The sequence below is a fragment of the Zootoca vivipara genome, chromosome 10, assembly GCF_965207765.1.
Source record: "Zootoca vivipara chromosome 10, rZooViv2.hap1.1, whole genome shotgun sequence".
NCBI classification, from domain to species: Eukaryota; Metazoa; Chordata; class Lepidosauria; order Squamata; family Lacertidae; genus Zootoca; species Zootoca vivipara.
Window position 1 is genome coordinate 3194561 of NC_142593.1, and position 18458 is coordinate 3213018.

The following is an 18458-nucleotide window of genomic DNA, read 5'->3' on the forward strand; positions in this document are numbered from 1 at the left end:
AGAATAGAACAGCAAGTTTATTAGTTTAAAAAAATTCAGAAAAAGCATAAGCTAGCAATAAACTAAAAACACATCAGCATTCTAAATATCAGTTTATAAGTTTATTGTTCTAGCCAAAGGTCATGACAGACTTGCATTAGGCAATAGTAAGGCAAAAGGAACACGAGTGGCGCTGTGGACTAAACCACTGAGCCTCTTGGGCTTGCTGATCAGAAGGTCAGCAGTTTGAATCCCCACAATGGGCTGAGCTCCCCTCGCTCTGTCCCAGCTCCTGCCAACCTAGCAGTTTGAAAGCATGTCAGTGCAAGTAGATAAACAGGTACTGCTGCAGTGGGAAGGTAAACGGCATTTCTGTGCGCTCTGGTTTCTGTCATGATCCTCTGTGCACTAGTAGCAGTTTAGTCATGCTGGTCACATGACATGGAAAGCTGTCTGTGGACAAATGCTGGCTCCTTTGGCCTGAAAGCAAGATGAGCACCACAACCCCATAGTCACCTCTGACTGGACTTTACCTTTACCTTTACCCTTAGACCAGTGTTTCCCAACCTTGTGCCTCCAGCTGTTTTTGGACTACAACTCCCATCATCCCTAGCTAGCAAGACCAGTGGTTAGGATTGATGGGAATTGTAGTCACAAAACATCTGGAGGCACAAGGTCGGGAAACACTGCCTTAGACAATAGTGTTAATAAAAGACTTTGCCAGGTTCTCCAGCACTGAAATATTTTCCCTTGTGCATATCTGACAACTCAAATTCTAACATTTTGCCTTTTAAAAATCCAATTTGCCAACATCCATGATGTAAGCGAGAGAAATTACCAGAGACACCAACTCAAATCCAGTTTGGTTTCAGATTAAGCCCCCAAAACACCACAACAATTTATAGCAAATTTATCTAACTCCATTTTCCTGATTATTTTGTTGCAGCCAGTGCATAGAGGGCACAGTATGTGCTGAAGCAGGGCCGTCTTACCCATTAGGGTTAGTGGCGCCCTGCACCGCAGCGCTCGCCCATCAGGGGCACCCAGAAGCGAAAGTCCAGGACCGGGAACAGCTGCAAGGGCATGCTGGACAGCGGCGGCGGCAGCTCTTCATACGGCCAGCCGCGCTCTCTCGCTTCCCTTCTGGGAGAGGAGGCAGCGGCGCACAAAGCTATGCAGCGCTCTTCTTCCTCCTGCCCGCCCCGTGGCAGTAGCGGGACTGCTGAGGAAGCCCGTGCAGCAAGCGAGCCTTGAGCTGCCCAGCGCAGGGGGCGGGGAGGAGGGGGGCGAGGGGCGCCGAGAATGTCGCCCCCCGCCCCTTCTGCACCACGGCGCCGGATATGCTTAAGACGGCCCTGTGCTGAAAAACCTCCAAGATATTTGTTTACAATAAAAGCCAAACTAATCTAATCAACTTTCAGGTTTTATGGTCTTGGTTCATAATCCTTAGATTTGCCTAGCTGCACTTCAACTCTGTTTCAAGGAAACAGGCAGGGTGTGTGTGGAAGCTCAGGGTGAGAAGGGGACAAGTGGTTCTGAGAAGCCTTGAATTATTTTAACACATATTTTATAAGCTGTTTTGTAAATCCCATGTATTTAGACAACTCATGAACTACTTAGTAAAAATCAGTCAAGGGGTGTGGAAAGCCTTGGCTGTATGCCTGATCTGGGTGTAAGTTATGCTCACATGCAGTAGCAATGTACACCACCCCCACTTATAACTAGAAACAAGTCCCACAGCATTCAGTGGGATTTCGTCCCCTGGGACTTGTGCTAGATGTAGTCTAATGCAGTGTTTCTCAACCAGTGTGCCTCCAGATGTTTAGGGACTACAACTCCCATCATCCCTAGCTAGCAAGACCAGTGGTCAAGAATGATGGGAGTTGTAGTCCCAAAACATCTGGAGGCACACTGGTTGAGAAACACTGGTCTAATGCATTATTATGCAGATGTTATGCAAACCTGTCTACTTAGAAGAATGCCCCACTTTTGATCCTAGATTAAATATTTGTTCAATGTTGTTTGTTGGCAGCATTCTCTTTTTAAAATGCATTATATGTCCATGTGCTCATTTAGCAAAAAACCATTTCAGAATTGCCAAATTATATAAACATAACCCAAGGGATGCAGGTGGCGCTGTGGGTTAAACCACAGAGCCTAGGGCTTGCTGATCTGAAGGTCGGCGTTTTGAATCCCTGCGATGGGGTGAGCTCCTGTTGCTCGGTCCCAGTTCCTGCCCACCTAGCAGTTCAAAAGCACATCAAAGTGCAAGTAGATAAATAGGTATACCTTCCAAGCGGGAAGGTAAACGGTGTTTCCGTGCGCTGCTCTGGTTCGCCAGATTTCCAGGGAAGCCATCAGGAAGATCAGATTTCTGTCTGAGAGCTCCTCCACCCTTTGTGCCTGTCTCTCAGGCTATACCTGCAGCTTCTTCACAAACAGTTTGGTGACATCATCCACCACAAAAGGGGGAAAACTGACGTAGATGAGCATGCCCTTTCTTTAGTGATGCAAAGGCTCACCAGCCAGGTGCACCAGATCTTCCCAACGGTAGGAAATCTGCCCCATTAAACTTGCCCAACCCGTTTGACCCACAAGCAGAGTTGTAAATGGGTGAGGGGAGATCCTTGAGACCAACTCTCATCTCATTACGTTCTTAAAATTAGACAGGTATGAATTATTAAGCCCTGAAGAAAACACCACAGAATTAATCACAAAATGCCAGCAGTCTGACAATCTAAATAAATTACTGGCACATGAGGGAAAAGGAAGAATTGAGTAAGGCAAGAACACTAAGACACTATGTTAAAATCTCAGTCAATTGGAGAAGGCCTGGAAGAAAAACCAACGAATATGGGTTCTGTTGGAACTCTGCACGCTGTGGCAGAGCTTCATGCCCTGGCACCGGGGGGGGGGGAGAGCAGGCGGGGGCAGGGCTGGCGCGAGTCCTGGGGGCGTGGCATGCTGCCTGCAGGGGCAGGACGCCCAGTGCGGGCGGGGGCATCAGCCACAATGGCACCCCACCAGGATCGCGCTGCCGGGGGCGGTGTGTTCCCCCCGCACTCCTCTTCCTCTGCCACTGTCTCCACATGCATTTCTGTTTCACTCTGAACAAAGATCACAGCTCAAGTGCATGTGATCAGAAGCAGCTCAAGCAAACTATAAATTCAACTTAGTCTTTTGCGGGGGAAACTCTAATGCTTCACACCAGGGGAATTTCTCCATGGAAACCAAATGCTAGCCCAATTAATCCCAATTAATTAATCTGTCATATCTAGTGCAAGTTCATATTTTCATTTAATTTCCATTTATTTTAGGATTCCTTAACCTGCCCTTCACCAGTAAGTCTCATGGAAGATTACTACAAAACAATTATGCAACTTGAAAGCAAGTAAAACCAATACTTAACATATTAAAAATACAGTGTATGTCCTGAACTTACATCACAGCTGTCAAAGGCCAGGGTACAGGGGTTTGTGTTCAGCATATTACAAAGGCTGTACAATGAAGACACTATAGACACCTCTGTGGGAAGAGAATTTGGGAGTTGACACGGAACAACTTTTCCTGGAACACCACCACCCATATTTCCAAATAGTAATTAAGATGCATCCTCCTGCAAGCACTTACTCCTGGTAATTGGATTGTCTGAATATCCTGGGAAAGTGTTGACATCTTTTACAAGTAAGAAAAAAAAATTGCACCCAATGACTCTCTGGTGGAAGAATTATATTGTGTCATGGTTTGACAAAGGGCACAAGTAATGTCCTCTTTACCCATCCTCTACAATATCAAACTCTGACAGAGAGATGCATAGCAGGAAATCAATGTCTTGCAAATGGGCACATCAGTCTGCAGGTCTGTTCATTTTTTTGGGGGGGGGAACGTCCAAAAGACTGCACCATGTTACTTTCTTCTAAGCTTGCTCCATGGGTATCTATGGCAGAAGAAATCCTTTTTACTCAGCTAGACATCCTACCTTTGCTTCCCTTTGCTGCCTTTGTCACATCCTTTGTTGTAAGAAGCACAGGGGGTTGGACTGGATGGCCCTTGTGGTCTCTTCCAACTCTATGATTCTATGATTCTCCCAAAAGAAAAGCTTTTGCTATTTTTTGAACCATATGCTAAGGCTTCCAATGAATCCAGAGTGGAATCAGATGTGGCCAAGCTAAGCCTGAGCCCATTGCAGGAAAATCTCAGAAACAGACTGAACCAACCCCCCCCCCCCCCGGAGATGTCTATGAATTCCAAGGGAAAGACATTTGTAAATTGCCATATTCACTTATTGGTCCCATGTCTAGAACAGAAATCAATCCAGCAAATATTCACTCTTGTGATGAATAACATAGTTAATGGCAGAAGATGAACTGCTGCAGAACAGAACCAGTACTGCATACAATAAACGGGGGGTGAAAATAATACTGTCCTGCATCCCTAACACACACACACACACACACACACACAATTCAACAACCTATCCTTTCGCAGCCACTCCAGACCCATCTGGAGAATGCAGGCATTTTCATGTGATATTTCCCTTTGCCAGTTCATTTAGTCTTTCCACAGTTCTGCTGGGTTTCTAAATGCCAGTCCCATATTCTGTAAAAGGCACGTCTCTGAAGTAATAGTTCTGTGAGCCTCTGTGTTGGATACAGGTTCATGTGTTATATAGACAAGAGGCCAGAAGGGCCAACATTGATGCCAAAATCCAGCATCGCCTGAGCTCTGCGAGTGCAGCTTTCTCCTAACTGAAGTGCAGAGGACCAGGACATTCGCAGGGAAACCAAAATGCTTGTTTACAAAGCTATTGTACTACCAACATTACTATATGCTTGTGAAACATGGACCACTTATAAACGCCATCTCCAACTTCTCGAAAGATTCCGTCAATGGTGTCTCTGAAATTTTTTACACGTCACTTGGGAAGACAGGCAAACTAATGTCAGTGTACTGGAAGAAGCAAAGATCACCAGTGTTGAAGCAATGATTCTTCAACATCAACTTCGTTGGACTGGTCATGTTGTGTGGATGCCTGATGACTGCCTTCCAAAGCAACTACTCTATTCTGAACTTAAAAATGGAAAGTGTAATGCTGGTGGTCAACAAAAGAGGTTTAAAGACTGTCTCAAGGCAAATCTTTAAGAATGTAGTATAAACACTGACAACTGGGAAACACTGGCCTGCGAGTGCTCCAGTTGGAGAACAGCCTTTACCAAAGGTGTCCTGGACTTTGAAGAAACTCGATCTCAGGACGCAAGGGAGAAACATGCTAAGAGGAAGGCACGCTTGGCAAATCCACACCGTGATCAACTCCCACCTGGAAACCAATGTCCCCACTGTGGAAGGACATGTGGATCCAGAATTGGCCCCCACAGTCACTTATGGACTCATTGTTAAAACCGTGTTTATGAAGACAATCTTACTCGGCTACAAGTGAAGAAGAAGGAGAAGGAGAAGGAGAAGGAGAAGGAGAAGGAGAAGGAGAAGGAGAAGGAGAAGAAGAAGAAGAAGAAGAAGAAGAAGAAGAAGAAGAAGAAGAAGACAAGAGCATATCTGATAAAGCACAAGGTGCTTCCTAAAGACTGGCTGAGACTGCATCATGTGAACACCTGGTGGCTTTCTTCATGTGGCTAAGAAGGGGATAGAGATGCAATCCACCACCTACAGTCTGAAGTTGCCAAGTTCAGACATAGGCGTATCACTTCATATATGGGAACTGATCTTCAGCCCTCAGGAACCACCAATGCAGAAGGGAAATAAAATATGTGCCACAAGCAGACTAGTCATGTGCACCAAGACTTGGTATGCTCTTTGTTTTGCCCTAACTTGATCCCTAGACTGATTGTCATGTCTGGGCTTTCCATTTTAAACCATACTTGTTTTAGCAATTGACATAAAGCTGAACCTAGACCAGAAGTCAAATCTTTTTGATGCAGTACAGTACACTAATTAAGCACCAATAAGCAAGGGATAACAGGTATTTTAGACAGCTCTGGAATTAATTTTACTAAACTGAAGTCTGCATGAGTGTGGACATAAATAGGCATTGTTCAGAAATTGACTGCTGAACTGGAAAAAAACTAGGTTACAGTATAAATACAACCATTAGTATTCCAAGAGCATTATTATTCCAACACCATTATATTCCAAGCTATCTTTAAACAAAAACAAAATCCCTAGGGTGAAGATACCCTGTTTCTCATATTTTAAGGTAGTTGCCAGTGAGCTGGATATTACGGTAAGGCAGCCATCAGAGCCATAGCTAGGTGATCTTGCGCCACCGGCAGAACCGGCCAGGTTGCACCCCCTAGCCATGGACAAATTAGCTGCTTTTTGCTTCTCCTCCAACCACTCCCCCTCCACCCATTCATTTCGCCCTCTATTAGAAACCATTTCTTATGAGGCAATAATTGATATTTATATTTATGGAAATATTTTTTAGCTGATTTTGCGCGCCCCCCCCCACCTGCACCCCTGACGGGGGCCCACCTCACCACCCCCTAGCTACAGCCCCGGCAGTCAGACCTGGTTTTCTTGGTTCCATAAAAAATGTTATTAATGTCCCCAACAGGCAATTAAAATTTTTTGCACATACCGTGTTTCTCCGAAAATAAGACATCCCCTGAAAATAAGCCACCGGGTGTTTTTTTGAGGAAAAATAAATATAAGACGGTGTCTTATTTTTGGGGAAACACGGTATAAATTAAGTTAACCTTGCCATGAAGCACAATATGTTCTCAGACAACTAATGTTGGTGTTATTTGCATATTGTTTTCCTTGGGAAGTGAGCACTGTAGGAATTTCTGCTGGCCCAGCCTAGCTGCATGTTTGCACCACTCTGCAGGAGATTGTGGGGCATCCAGAGGCACAGCAAAGGGTCCCTGCTCCCGCTCCCAGTGCCCTCATCTTCCTTACACAAATGGACACAGCCACCAGGAATGCTCAACTCAGTTGCTTTTATTGGGCATTATACGTTACAGCATGGTCAGAATAACCCAGTTTATGCCCGTGATCCCATTCAAGAGCACTCTGGCAAACAACACTTACTTTATTTATCTATTTTATTTGTTTATTTTGTAAAATTTACACACCACTTGATTATAAAAAATTATCAAAGTAGTTTAAAAAAGAAAAAAAATATAACCCTACATACAAAAGTTACAATACTAAATCAGATTAGTTACCTCAATTTTCTAAGCGTCTGGGTAAAGGTAAAGGTAAAGGTAAGGTCCAGTCACAAACGACTCTGGGTTGCGGCGCTCATCTCACTTTACTGGCCGAGGGAGCTGGCGTACAGCTTCCGGGTCATGTGGCCAGCATGACTAAGCGGCTTCTGGTGAAACCAGAGCAGCGCACGGAAACGCCATTTACCTTCCTGCAGGAGCCGTACCTATTTATCTACTTGCACTTGACGTGCTTTCAAACTGCTAGGTTGGCAGGAGCTGGGACCGAACAACAGGAGCTCACCCCGTCACGGGGATTCGAACCGCCAACCTTCTGATCAGCAAGTTCTAGGCTCTGTGGTTTAGACCACAGCGCCACCCGCGTCCCTTTTAAGCTTGGGTAAAGGTAAATGTAAATGTAAAGGGACCCCTGACCATTAGGTCCAGTCGTGACTGACTCTGGGGTTGCGACGCTCATCTTGCATTATTGGCTGAGGAAGCCAGCATACAGCTTCCAGGTCATGTGGGCAGCATGACTAAGCTGTTTCTGGTAACCAGAGCAGCGCTCGGAAACGCCGTGGGATGCAGGTGGCGCTGTGGGTTAAACCACCAAGCCTAGGGCTTGCCGATCAGTGGTTTGAATCCCTGTCACGGGGTGAGCTCCCATTGCTCAGTCCCTGCTCCTGCCAATCTAGCAGTTCGAAAGCATGTCAAAGTGCAAGTAGATAAATAGGTACCGCTCTGGCGGGAAGGTAAACGGCATTTCCATGCGCGCTTTTTTTTAAAGCCTGGGTAGGCTCATCTAAAGGGACGTGGGTGGCGCTGTGGTCTAAACCACAGAGCCTAGGGTTTGCCGATCAGAAGGTCAGCGGTTTGAATCCCCGTGGCGGGGTGAGCTCCTGTTGCTCGGTCCCAGCTCCTGCCAACCTAGCAGTTTGAAAGCACGTCAAGTGCAAGTAGATAAATAGGTACAGCTCCTGCAGGAAGGTAAACGGTGTTTCCGTGTGCTGCTCTGGTTCGCCAGAACTGGCTTAGTCATGCTGGCCACATGACCTGGAAGCTGTACGCCGGTTCCCTCGGCCAATAATGCGAGATAAGCGCCGCAACCCCAGTCGTCCGCGACGGGACCTAACGGTCAGGGGTCCCTTTACCTTTAGGCTCGTCTAAAAAAGATTTTTTAGCAGGTGTCAAAAAGAGAACAGTGAAGGCACCTGCTTGATCTCAAGAGGCAGGGAGTTCCAAAGAGCAGGTGCTGCCACCCTAAGCCATTGAATTCTTTCAAATGCAGAACAGGTATTATATTGCACCTGTAGTAGTGGCAATTCCACCGACTGAAGCAGTCAAGTGGGCACATGTAGGGTAAGACTTGTTTTCAAGAAAGGCAGTTCCTTTCCCAGCAGCTCTGACTCAAGCCCGTTTCTGGGGAAGGCACAAGAAAGGGGGGAACTACCCTGTTGTTGTTCCCTTCCAGGATATTCTGGTTCCAGGTGAGCAAATGTCAAAAAGGTCAGCGGAACGAGGCCCATTTCCCAGTCTGAACTCACTAGTGACCTGGAAATGTCATAAAGACGTCACAAGGGCAGAATGGAGTGTTCGTAGACTTTTCCAATGGGTTTCAATTCTGCACGATTTCACTAAGACACACGGTGCCTCGGAATGTAACACCTGCTCAAACGGGGGGCTGCCTGTACCCCACTCAGGACTACATTGCATTCCACCCATAGAAGCAAACTTTAACAAATAGCATGTTGTCAGGCCATTGATAATGAAGACGCTTTCAACACCTAAAACTAACAGTAATTCTGGTCACAGACTAAACTTCACTTCATTAAATGCAGTTGACAGGTATGTATTACTCACATAAAATATGAGGATACGGCAGGGGTTTCAATACCAACTTTTTATTTCCTATTTCACCTCTTTTCTCAGTTCTAATTATTTTCTCCTCTGTTAAAAATGCTTGTTTCCGTCTCCATAGCAGGGATGGGGAGGCTGTGGCCCTTCAAGTGATGCTCATTTCTCATTAGCACCAGCCAGCACCGCCAACCATCAGGGACACTGGGAACTGGAGCCTAACAAATCGTGTGTGTGTGTGTGTGTGTGTGTGTGTGTGTGTGTGTGTGTGTGTGGAATAGGTCCCCTGTCCCTAGTAAATGAGGAGGTAAAAGAGCCATGAATCACAAAAGGGTATGGTCAGATAAGCAAAGTTGCCATTCATAACAACAGTATTTGGCAATAATCAACCCACTAAAGGTAAAGGTAAAGGGACCCCTGACCATTAGGTCCAGTCGTGACCGACTCTGTGGTTGCGCGCTCATCTCGCATTATTGGCCGAGGGAGCTGGACGTATAGCTTCCAGGTCATGTGGCCAGCATGACAAAGCCACTTCTGGCAAACCAGAGCAGCACATGGAAACGCCGTTTACCTTCCCGCTGTAGCAGTTCCTATTTATCTACTTGCATTTTTGACGTGCTTTCGAACTGCTAGGTTGGCAGGAGTTGGGACCGAGCAATGGGAGCTCACCCCGTCACAGGGATTCAAACCACCGACCTTCTGATCAGCAAGCCCTAGGTTCAGTGGTTTAACCCACAGCGCCACCTGGGTCCCAATCAACCCACTACAGACACTTAATTAGTAATCATTTTTGCAGCCTGTGAGTAGCTGTTTTAACTTCTGAGTCAGAGGATAGGTTTACTACTGAAGGCCTATAAAAGGGATGCTATCATTGTCCAGGATGACATGTTGAATGGTTTTAACTGGGAGTTGTAGGTGACAAATATTCTTACACCTTCACTTCTGGAACTGCACTGCAGTAAGTTATTTGTGGGTATAAATCAGAATATGTGGGTCTGTTTTTCTCACTTTAAAGGTAAAGGTAAAGGGACCCCTGACTATTAGGTCCAGTTGTGACTGACTCTGGGGTTGCGGCGCTCATCTCGTGTTATTGGCCGAGGGAGCTGGCGTACAGCTTCCAGGTCATGTGGCCAGCATGACAAAGCCGCTTCTGGCGAACCAGAGCAGCGCTCGGAAATGCCGTTTACCTTCCTGCTGTAGAGGTATCTATTTATCTGCTTGTACTGGCGGGCTTTAGAACTGCTAGGTTGGCAGGAGCTGGGACCGAGCAACGGGAGCTCACCCTGTCGCGGGGATTCGAACCGCCAACCTTCTGATCGGCAAGCCTTAAGTTCTGTGGTTTAACCCACAACACCACCCGCGTCCCACTTTAACAGATGGATATTATATTTCAAGGATTTACAACAGGCATTTCTTAAAGAACAAATTCCTGCCTGGTGAGTTGTGGTTGTACTGTAGGCTTGGGCCATTGACAATTGATTTTGTGGAAGCTAGAAGTTTAAATAAGTGTGTAGTAGTGAATGGGTTTCCAATATAAGTTGAAGCTTTTATGTCCATTGTGAAAGTGGACAGCATCAGCAAGGCAGTAAAACTGCTATGCAGACTAACCTAGGCTCATATTCAGTGGGGTGAAAGCTATCAAAGTCCCAAAATAATTTATCAAGGGCTTCCTACTGGTGACATGGATGTGTCATTAACCTGGATGGCCAACTATGTCTCTCTAAAATATAATGAACCCTGCCCAGAGGTAGCACTATTCTTAGACGTCTGTCCATTTATCATTTGCTTATGTGACTTAATCATAAGCAGCTGAATGGCAACATTTTGGAAAAACTTGAAAAACGTTTTACAAGGCATTTCATTCTAGAGCCACATATAATCAAAGTATGTAATGTCAACAACAGTCACACATACAACTGTTTCTGGAATGTCATTAACTCTTACTGCCATTTACAAGATAGAACACATTAAAAAAGCAGCAGTGCACTTTACAATTTTTATTATGCCTAGAGAGCCCATGCTTATTCCACATGAACATTAGAGGAGGCTGAAAGATGCAGATCCCAAACTGAAGTCTGCCAGCTGTCTTTCATATTGTATTACAATGTCATAGCATTTTAAAACAAAAGCACAGGCTGTAGTTGCAGTGTACATCATTGATGGCCAGCATAACAGGGTGAATAAGACAATGGGTGCAAGAGCACCACCCTCCAAGAAACAACCTAGCCTACAACAAGAAGGCCATGCAAAGCCATCCTTCTCAATCTATCTGCCTCTGCCCTGGAGTGACAGCTCCTAGCTGCATAGAATGTTCTGCAGTAGACGTCAAGGTAGAGTGGCATGAAATCTGTTCACATTTAACAGGTGAATTAAGACCTTAAAATACAATTCTGCAATTCAAAGCTCTAATTCTCTCACTAAACTGCACATTAAAGTATTATGTGTTTATGATCCCAGTGAAAGTTCACTTTACGTATAATTGGTATGCAGCGCACAACTTCTACAGGGCCAACCTAAATTGACAGTGCATACGTAATCTGAAGCATTAAGCAATGAGTTCTAAAACAATTAAAGAGACAGGTGAGGCTTTCAGGGGGTACCTTAGGACAAGTCACTGTAGCTGCAGCACTGATACATAGTGTTGGCCAGGTGCCAGAATTAGTTTCATGTCTTACCATGTGACATCGCAGCACTTCAAAAGGACTCACGGAAATTTTGGCATCTGATCGTCCAAGGTACAAATGGGCTGGGCTACTCGCTAGAAGCATCAGTCCAAGGAAAGGATTGGGTGACATATTTTACAGGAATATATGGCCCCCGATCCAACTCACCCTCATAAGCCAACTAGCCAATAAAGCCCCAGGAGAAGACATGATCCCAACGAAGATTTATAAGACCAGATTTCTGGTCACCCATTTTTGCAAAACTGTTCTCATATATTAACAACTCAGGTCGCATACCGGAAGGGTGGAAGCTGAGCATAATTGCCCCAATATATAAAAAGGGTGATAAGAAAAATCCTGCTAATTATAAACCTATTAGTTAGTTAGATGTAGCCTCTAAATTATATGCCAGACTCCTCCTTGAGAGACTGGAAGAATGGGCAGATACAAATAAGGTGATATCTGAAGCCCAGGCAGGTTTCCAAAGAGGGAAATCCACATTGGACCAGTGCTTTGTGATGAACTTTCTGCTATGTAAATACATCCATAATTTGAAGCAAAAACTATATGTTGCTTTTATTGATCTAAAATCAGCTTTTGATACAATTCCGAGACATGCATTGTGGCAGAAATTGGGAAAGACAAATATGATTTCTCAATGACCAAGCTTTAATAACTTTCCCTACATGCTCAGATTTTTTTTTAACGTACCATAAGGACAGTGGCTACTAAAAACGACTTAAATTCCATGTATTCATCCACATACGCTCCATTATATTTTAAACTTAGAGAGGCCCATGAACATACGTATTTTAATGAATTAACTTTTGTACAACTCCGGAAAGCGTTTACAGAGTTACGATTAAACACAATAAATTCTGCTTATAGGGATGGGAGACACAGAGGCATTCCAGTAAATGAACGTGTTTGTATTAGAGGATGCCCTGAATTAGAGGACCTTACGCATTATATGTTGTGTTGTCCTTTATACAGTGATGGAAGAGAACGGTTTTTGACACCTATAATGACAAGGTCCCTGGCCAGAATCCTTCTGATATGATTCTTTATCTCCTTGCAGACACAGATAAATATGTGACCTGGCGTGTAGCACTTTTTGCAACTGCCGCCAGGAAAATTAAAAATAATTATATTGCTGAGGTAGCTATTAACTGTAAAGAAGATGAATTTATCTGACCGCAGCCAAGATGCCCCTTTCTCACCAAAGTTGTACACAATTATCAATTGTATTGTTTAATATTTCTTTTAATATATCAATGGCCACGTGATGATTTTAGTTTATAAATTTTATTATTTAATGTTTTAATTGGTATAATAAAGTGTTTCCATAGCTTTGTGCTGATTAGGTTATGTTTTGATAATGAAAATGTTCTAAGTTTTGTACCAAATTTGTATATTCCTGCGTATAAGACTACTTTTTAACCCAAGAAAATCTTCTCAAAAGTCGGGGGTCGTCTTATACGGCGAGTATATTCCAAACTCTATATTTTAACTGGAAAAGTTGGGGGTCGTCTTATATGCCCAGTCGTCTTATACGCCGGAATATATGGTATTTTACTGAATGACATTGTATACATGGCAGCAGCCTTTGGCTATAAGCAATAAACTTGATACCGATACCTGTGACATTGTACTGACGTAACAACTGATATGTGCATTACCACTCTACCCTGACATGATTATACGCTGGCACAGCAAATCTTGCAGACTAATTCTAAGCAAAGTAGGGATTTCAAATCGGGTCTTTAATTATTATATCTAGGACAGGAGGCACTGAATTTATTTATTTTTACTCCCAAACAAGGTGTGGAAGCAAGTAGACTTGCCACTTAACCTTTTAAATGATATGGAAAAAATGAACCACTGAGCTTCATCCCTGATCACTGGTTCCCATTTGCTGATACTTGTCTATCTACTGTGAAATGTTTATTATTTTATTTTTATTTTATTAAATTTGTATACCGCCCTTCATCCAAAGAACTCGGGGCAGTATACAAAATAAAACCACAAAGTACATAATACAAACAATAACAAAACAAACCCACCCACGCTGAATCCTGCTTGCTATTGCAGAAAAAAACCTGCATTAAGAGGCACAAAGGGCTTTAACTTTTGAAGTGTAAGGAATACGCAGGACTTGTAAGTAGGGTTGATGACCCTTTTTCTGCAGGGCACCTGTGCTTTTAACAATTTATTCAGACAAAGTTAGCAGGTGAAGCTGCCTAGCACTGAGACACGGTACTGGCAAAGGCTTCACGATAAGTACAGTATATGACAATAATGCTGCTACTTAAATCAAAGTGAAGTTCTTGGAAATCCTGTTGAAATTAATACTGCTGAAACTAAGGGTGCCAGGTGGCTCCTTTGAGAAGATTCTTCCTTCCTCCAGCTACAGAACAAATACCTAACCTCATTTTGCAACCCTAGAACACTGCCGTCTGCCCACTCAGTTGAACACACTGGCAAGCCAGGAATGGTGTTATACAGCTCTCCTCCATACCTTACAAACAAGGACAAAAGTTTCAAAATATATAATCACCTCCTGAACTAATGATGCCACAGATCCCGAAACAAAGCAATGCACTCTCTCACATATGCTGCAGATCATCTGTATTTCTTTCTTGCTTCAGTCTATTTTTGAATCCACAAGCCTAACAGAATGGCTGTGCAAATGAACCCTGGAAAGTTAACGGTGGTGAAGAGTGAGTTAGCAAATTTAAGCTCACATTTCAACCTGTGGTGATCAGCAGCTGCCAGGAGGCATTTAAGTTCCAGTCCAAACTCATCTATCTGCCTATCTATGTGTACAGAGTTTTACCTTCATTTGAACTTTCATTTGTCCTGCTTTGTCTCTTGCATCTTGTAATTCTTGGACACAGTCAGGACTGCGCTCGTAAGACAAACTCTTTTCTGGTCCCCAAAGCTTCTGCAGCAACCAAAGTGTAGGCAGGAGGCAAGGAAGCCCATTCAGACCTCAAGGAGTACTCCTTGATCCTTGGACCACACTAGAGAATGGTTAATGTTCCACTTTCCCCTATCAGCGATTGGCAGCTGTCTTTATGGCCTGGATTCTTCCAGCAGCTCAGCAGGTTACATACCAAGTCGCTTTCTTGCACAACACTTAAGCAACAACCAGGCCAGGCCAAAATTAACTAATGCTTGACATTTCCTCTTGTACAGATCACTCTATGAAGCTTATTCCACTATAAACACCAATATACTTCTCCGCCCCTGATGAGATACTCTGTGATTCCTTAGGTTAAATAATAATGGGAGGGAGTTAAACTTTTGAAGCTCTTATTAGGAACCTGTCAAGCAGGGCTGGGCCAACTAACCACACAATCTCGGCTTTCAGTTTGAAAGGGGGCTGGTGTGTAAGAAAATATAGCTGGTCACATTTTCAAGATTTTCTGCAACATGTAATTTAAAATCCAGTTTGCACGCAATTCTAGTTTAGTTTGATTGATATCACTACCTGTGACATAAATGTAGCCCGCTTTATGTTTTCTTGGCATGCATGTATTTTTCAAGGCAGAGAGAAGCTTAGCATTAAGGAAAACTAAAGGCAGTTCTGAAAAAGATAAATCACTTGGGCATTGTTGTTCGTTGATATTCGTCAGGACATCATTTGTGTGTAAGCACTTGGTAGTTTCTAAAAAAATAACTAATGCTTGACATTTCCTCTTGTACAGATCAATGTGCATCTTCAGCTCCAGGGTCTGAACTCAATGTGACATGCAGCTATGTATTTTTTAAAACTCTCTAAGCAGAAACCAGGAGATTGTGTGAGTGGGGGAACACTGGGAGAAAAGGGGACTTCTTACACATTTCTCTTCTGTTTGTTTCTCCGTATAAAGTTTTTCCCTAGCTGCTTTTCCTCTCTATAAGGGCAAAGACATGAATGGACACATCTCATTCACCACCGGAGGAAGACGGGGGAGCATATTCACTCCGTATTTCTGAAGGGGGAAATGGCTAAAGGACACCAGCATACTTCTGCTACAAAACCCATCTTTTTAAACTCCCTTTTTATATAGCTCTTAGAAAATACAGTAAGACAACCAAACCAAGCTGAACCACTTCTAACTTAACCATTTTAATGTTAGTTACTGCTGCTGCATTTGTTATTTTTTAAAAATATTATTTTAGATCATTGCAATTGTTGTGCTTTTATGATATTGTGAGCCACTTGGGTGCTGTCCTGAGAAAGGTGGTACGTTAATAATTTTATTACACAAATATTTTGGGGGTTTTCTAGAATACCATTGAGTATAAGATATATATATAACTGCAGGTGTCATTTGGTTGTCAGACACATTTCAACAGAACATCTATAGTTATGACAGGTCTGCCTTCTTTGGTACAACCAACATGGAAACTGGCAAGTTCAACTACTTGTCAATCTGATCAACTGAAATTTTGCCAGGCTTAGTCATCTACAAAAGATAACCACTTTCTAAATTTGCACCCATTTTTAACTGGCTAGTAGACATTTATATGCAGTTAAATTTGTCGCAGCAGCAACCCCCTTTTTGGCAACATGCAGAAAAATCCTTCACATAATCAGGAGTTCCACTATGTTTAATGTGGCTTGTTCCCTTGTGCGGTCCGTTGCAGATTTCTAAACGCTATCTTCCATATATCTTTGAGAAATAATCTCTTGCCATATTTCCTCTTACTAGTTCCAAATGGTAGCCAGAGTTCAGGTACCAGGTCTGTATTTTATTTGTCTACTGTCCATAATGTATGATATTTTTGTTCCCCCCTATATTTTTTTCTGGAGAAGGGTTTTTTGTCACATATAAAAAACTCTTCTAAGACTGCTTCTGTTGGTTGACTATGCAAATAGTGTGTTTTTTAATACAATTAAAACCATTTCATATATAAAAACACCAAATTGTTTTAATTGTCTTCATATATTGTTTTATATATGTTTTATTGGTGTCTTTAATAAATCACTTTGAAATGTATAGGAAGCTATCGATATATTGAGTTAAATAAATGTTAATTTATTTTTTAAAATATAACAGGAGCATAATCAGTACTTAACTGCTCAACGTGTAAAGCAAGATGATAAGCTAGTTCATGAAATTAATGGACTGCAAACTTGTTATAAGAATACAAAAACATCATGAATTTTGAAGATTCAAGAATTTTTAAATAAAAAAATTAGAAATCAAGTCTTAATTGACACAATTCATAATTTAAAGCTATAATTTAATTTTTCATCCTGCTTTATAGGCCCTTGTTTAGTAATTTATGCTGATGGACTATTCACAGAACCAAATCCAACATTTTTTTACATTTGCCAAGCACTGCTGTTTTGCAAAGATATTTCTATAGTCTTTTGAAGAGAAGCATCAAATTGAACTGAAATTGAAAAGGCTGTCAATTTAAGAGTGCGTTCATTTCAACTTTTCCGTCTCCAGTCCTTACCTTTTCGTAAACAGTCTGTTAGAAAAGTGTCTGAAATGCACTTCTACTAAAAAACAAACTAGGCATTCCAACTGAAGCTACTAAAAACACATTATAATTTTATTCCAGATTAAGCAATGCTTGTATCAAAATCTTAAACATTGCAACAGAAAAGTCAGCCTACTTACCTTCATTCTGATCACTAAAACATAACATTTTTGTAGCCTTCAGCCACTGGATCTCAGTCTGAAGTTTCCATCTCATTCCCAATCAGATAAAGCTTGCTTAGCTCTAGAAACTAGTGGAAACAATGCCAAAAAGCAATGATTACAAAGTTCCATGGACTTGCACTTAAAAGCTTTAATGAGATGGAAAAGAGATGGCCTCTGAAAACTGGTGAAATGTTTGTACTGCAATTAAACTGAAGAGACTATCACCTGGTAATCAGAAGCATGTGACACAATCTGGTTTCAAGTTTATATACCACATTAGGGAAATGATTAACATTCACGACACTTGTTTCAACAACAGCCCGGTTCAAAATAAAACCTTTCCAATGAAAACAAATTCAGATTTTTCAAGAGTTTATTGTGCATCTCTATTGCCATCTAAAGAGTCTGGTTTATAACTGTTTGCGTTATGATGACTACAGAGCAATTTAGGCTACACTAGTTTCTATTTTATCTCAACAGTACTTACGATAAATGCATTTGTTCTCAAATGGTACCAGTTGCCACAAAATAAAATGCATGAAGTATCTTCAGGAAACTTGCTCATGTTTGTATGTAGCCAAGTATGTCCTTACAACTATAAGCTCTGGGACCTTTGGGTAAATACAGGGTTGTAGTCAACAAACTGTTACTTCAGAGTAGACTCCCTGAAATTACTGGATCTTATTTTGTTATGGGCCTGCTCTGAGTAAGTTAATAGACGACAAGTCACAGAAAATTAACAATTTGTGTTCAGGTCTTGCCGTGTATTGCAAAAACCAGCTGGCCAATGTACCTGCGAGTATATACGAGACCAGCAAAGTTTCCGTCCCCAGTCTAAATTAAGGTATGTGCATATTTTCTCCTGTCCCAAACCTCAGTTGTCAGCTCAAATCTCCCCTCTCCATTTCCATCCCAGCACTTGTTCAGGAACTTACATACACTGCAATATTCACAGCAGAAAAAGAGGTCCCGGGGTGCTTATTCTACTACAAAGGTGGCACCTTTGGCTTTCCCACATAATTTCTAAACACTGCCTTACTTTCTTCCTATAAATTTCCCCATTCTCCTTTTGCAACCCATAATAGGAAAGTAATGCTAGTAAATGGGCAATAATACTTAAGGAAGCTTATTCTACACTCCATGGGATAACCTCC

The 18458-nt window shown here is 42.6% G+C and overlaps 1 protein-coding gene across 3 annotated transcripts in view; it reads right to left on the bottom strand.

Moving 5' to 3' along the window:
* The window catches only part of TRPM6 (transient receptor potential cation channel subfamily M member 6), a 97661-nt gene extending 80157 nt beyond the window's left edge, over positions 1-17504 (bottom strand). Inside the window, exon 1 of one of the 3 annotated variants that reach the window (XR_015946248.1) lies at positions 14496-14704. Coding sequence is in view for 2 of the 3 variants with exons in the window: in XM_035099594.3 (XP_034955485.3) it covers positions 14496-14513 (18 nt within the window). In the remaining variant the exon portion in view is untranslated. Of the gene's footprint in view, positions 1-14495; positions 14706-17280 lie in introns of those variants that run through there. The other 2 variants (XM_035099595.3, XM_035099594.3) reach the window with 2 other exon arrangements.
* Positions 17505-18458: the final 954 nt, after the last annotated feature.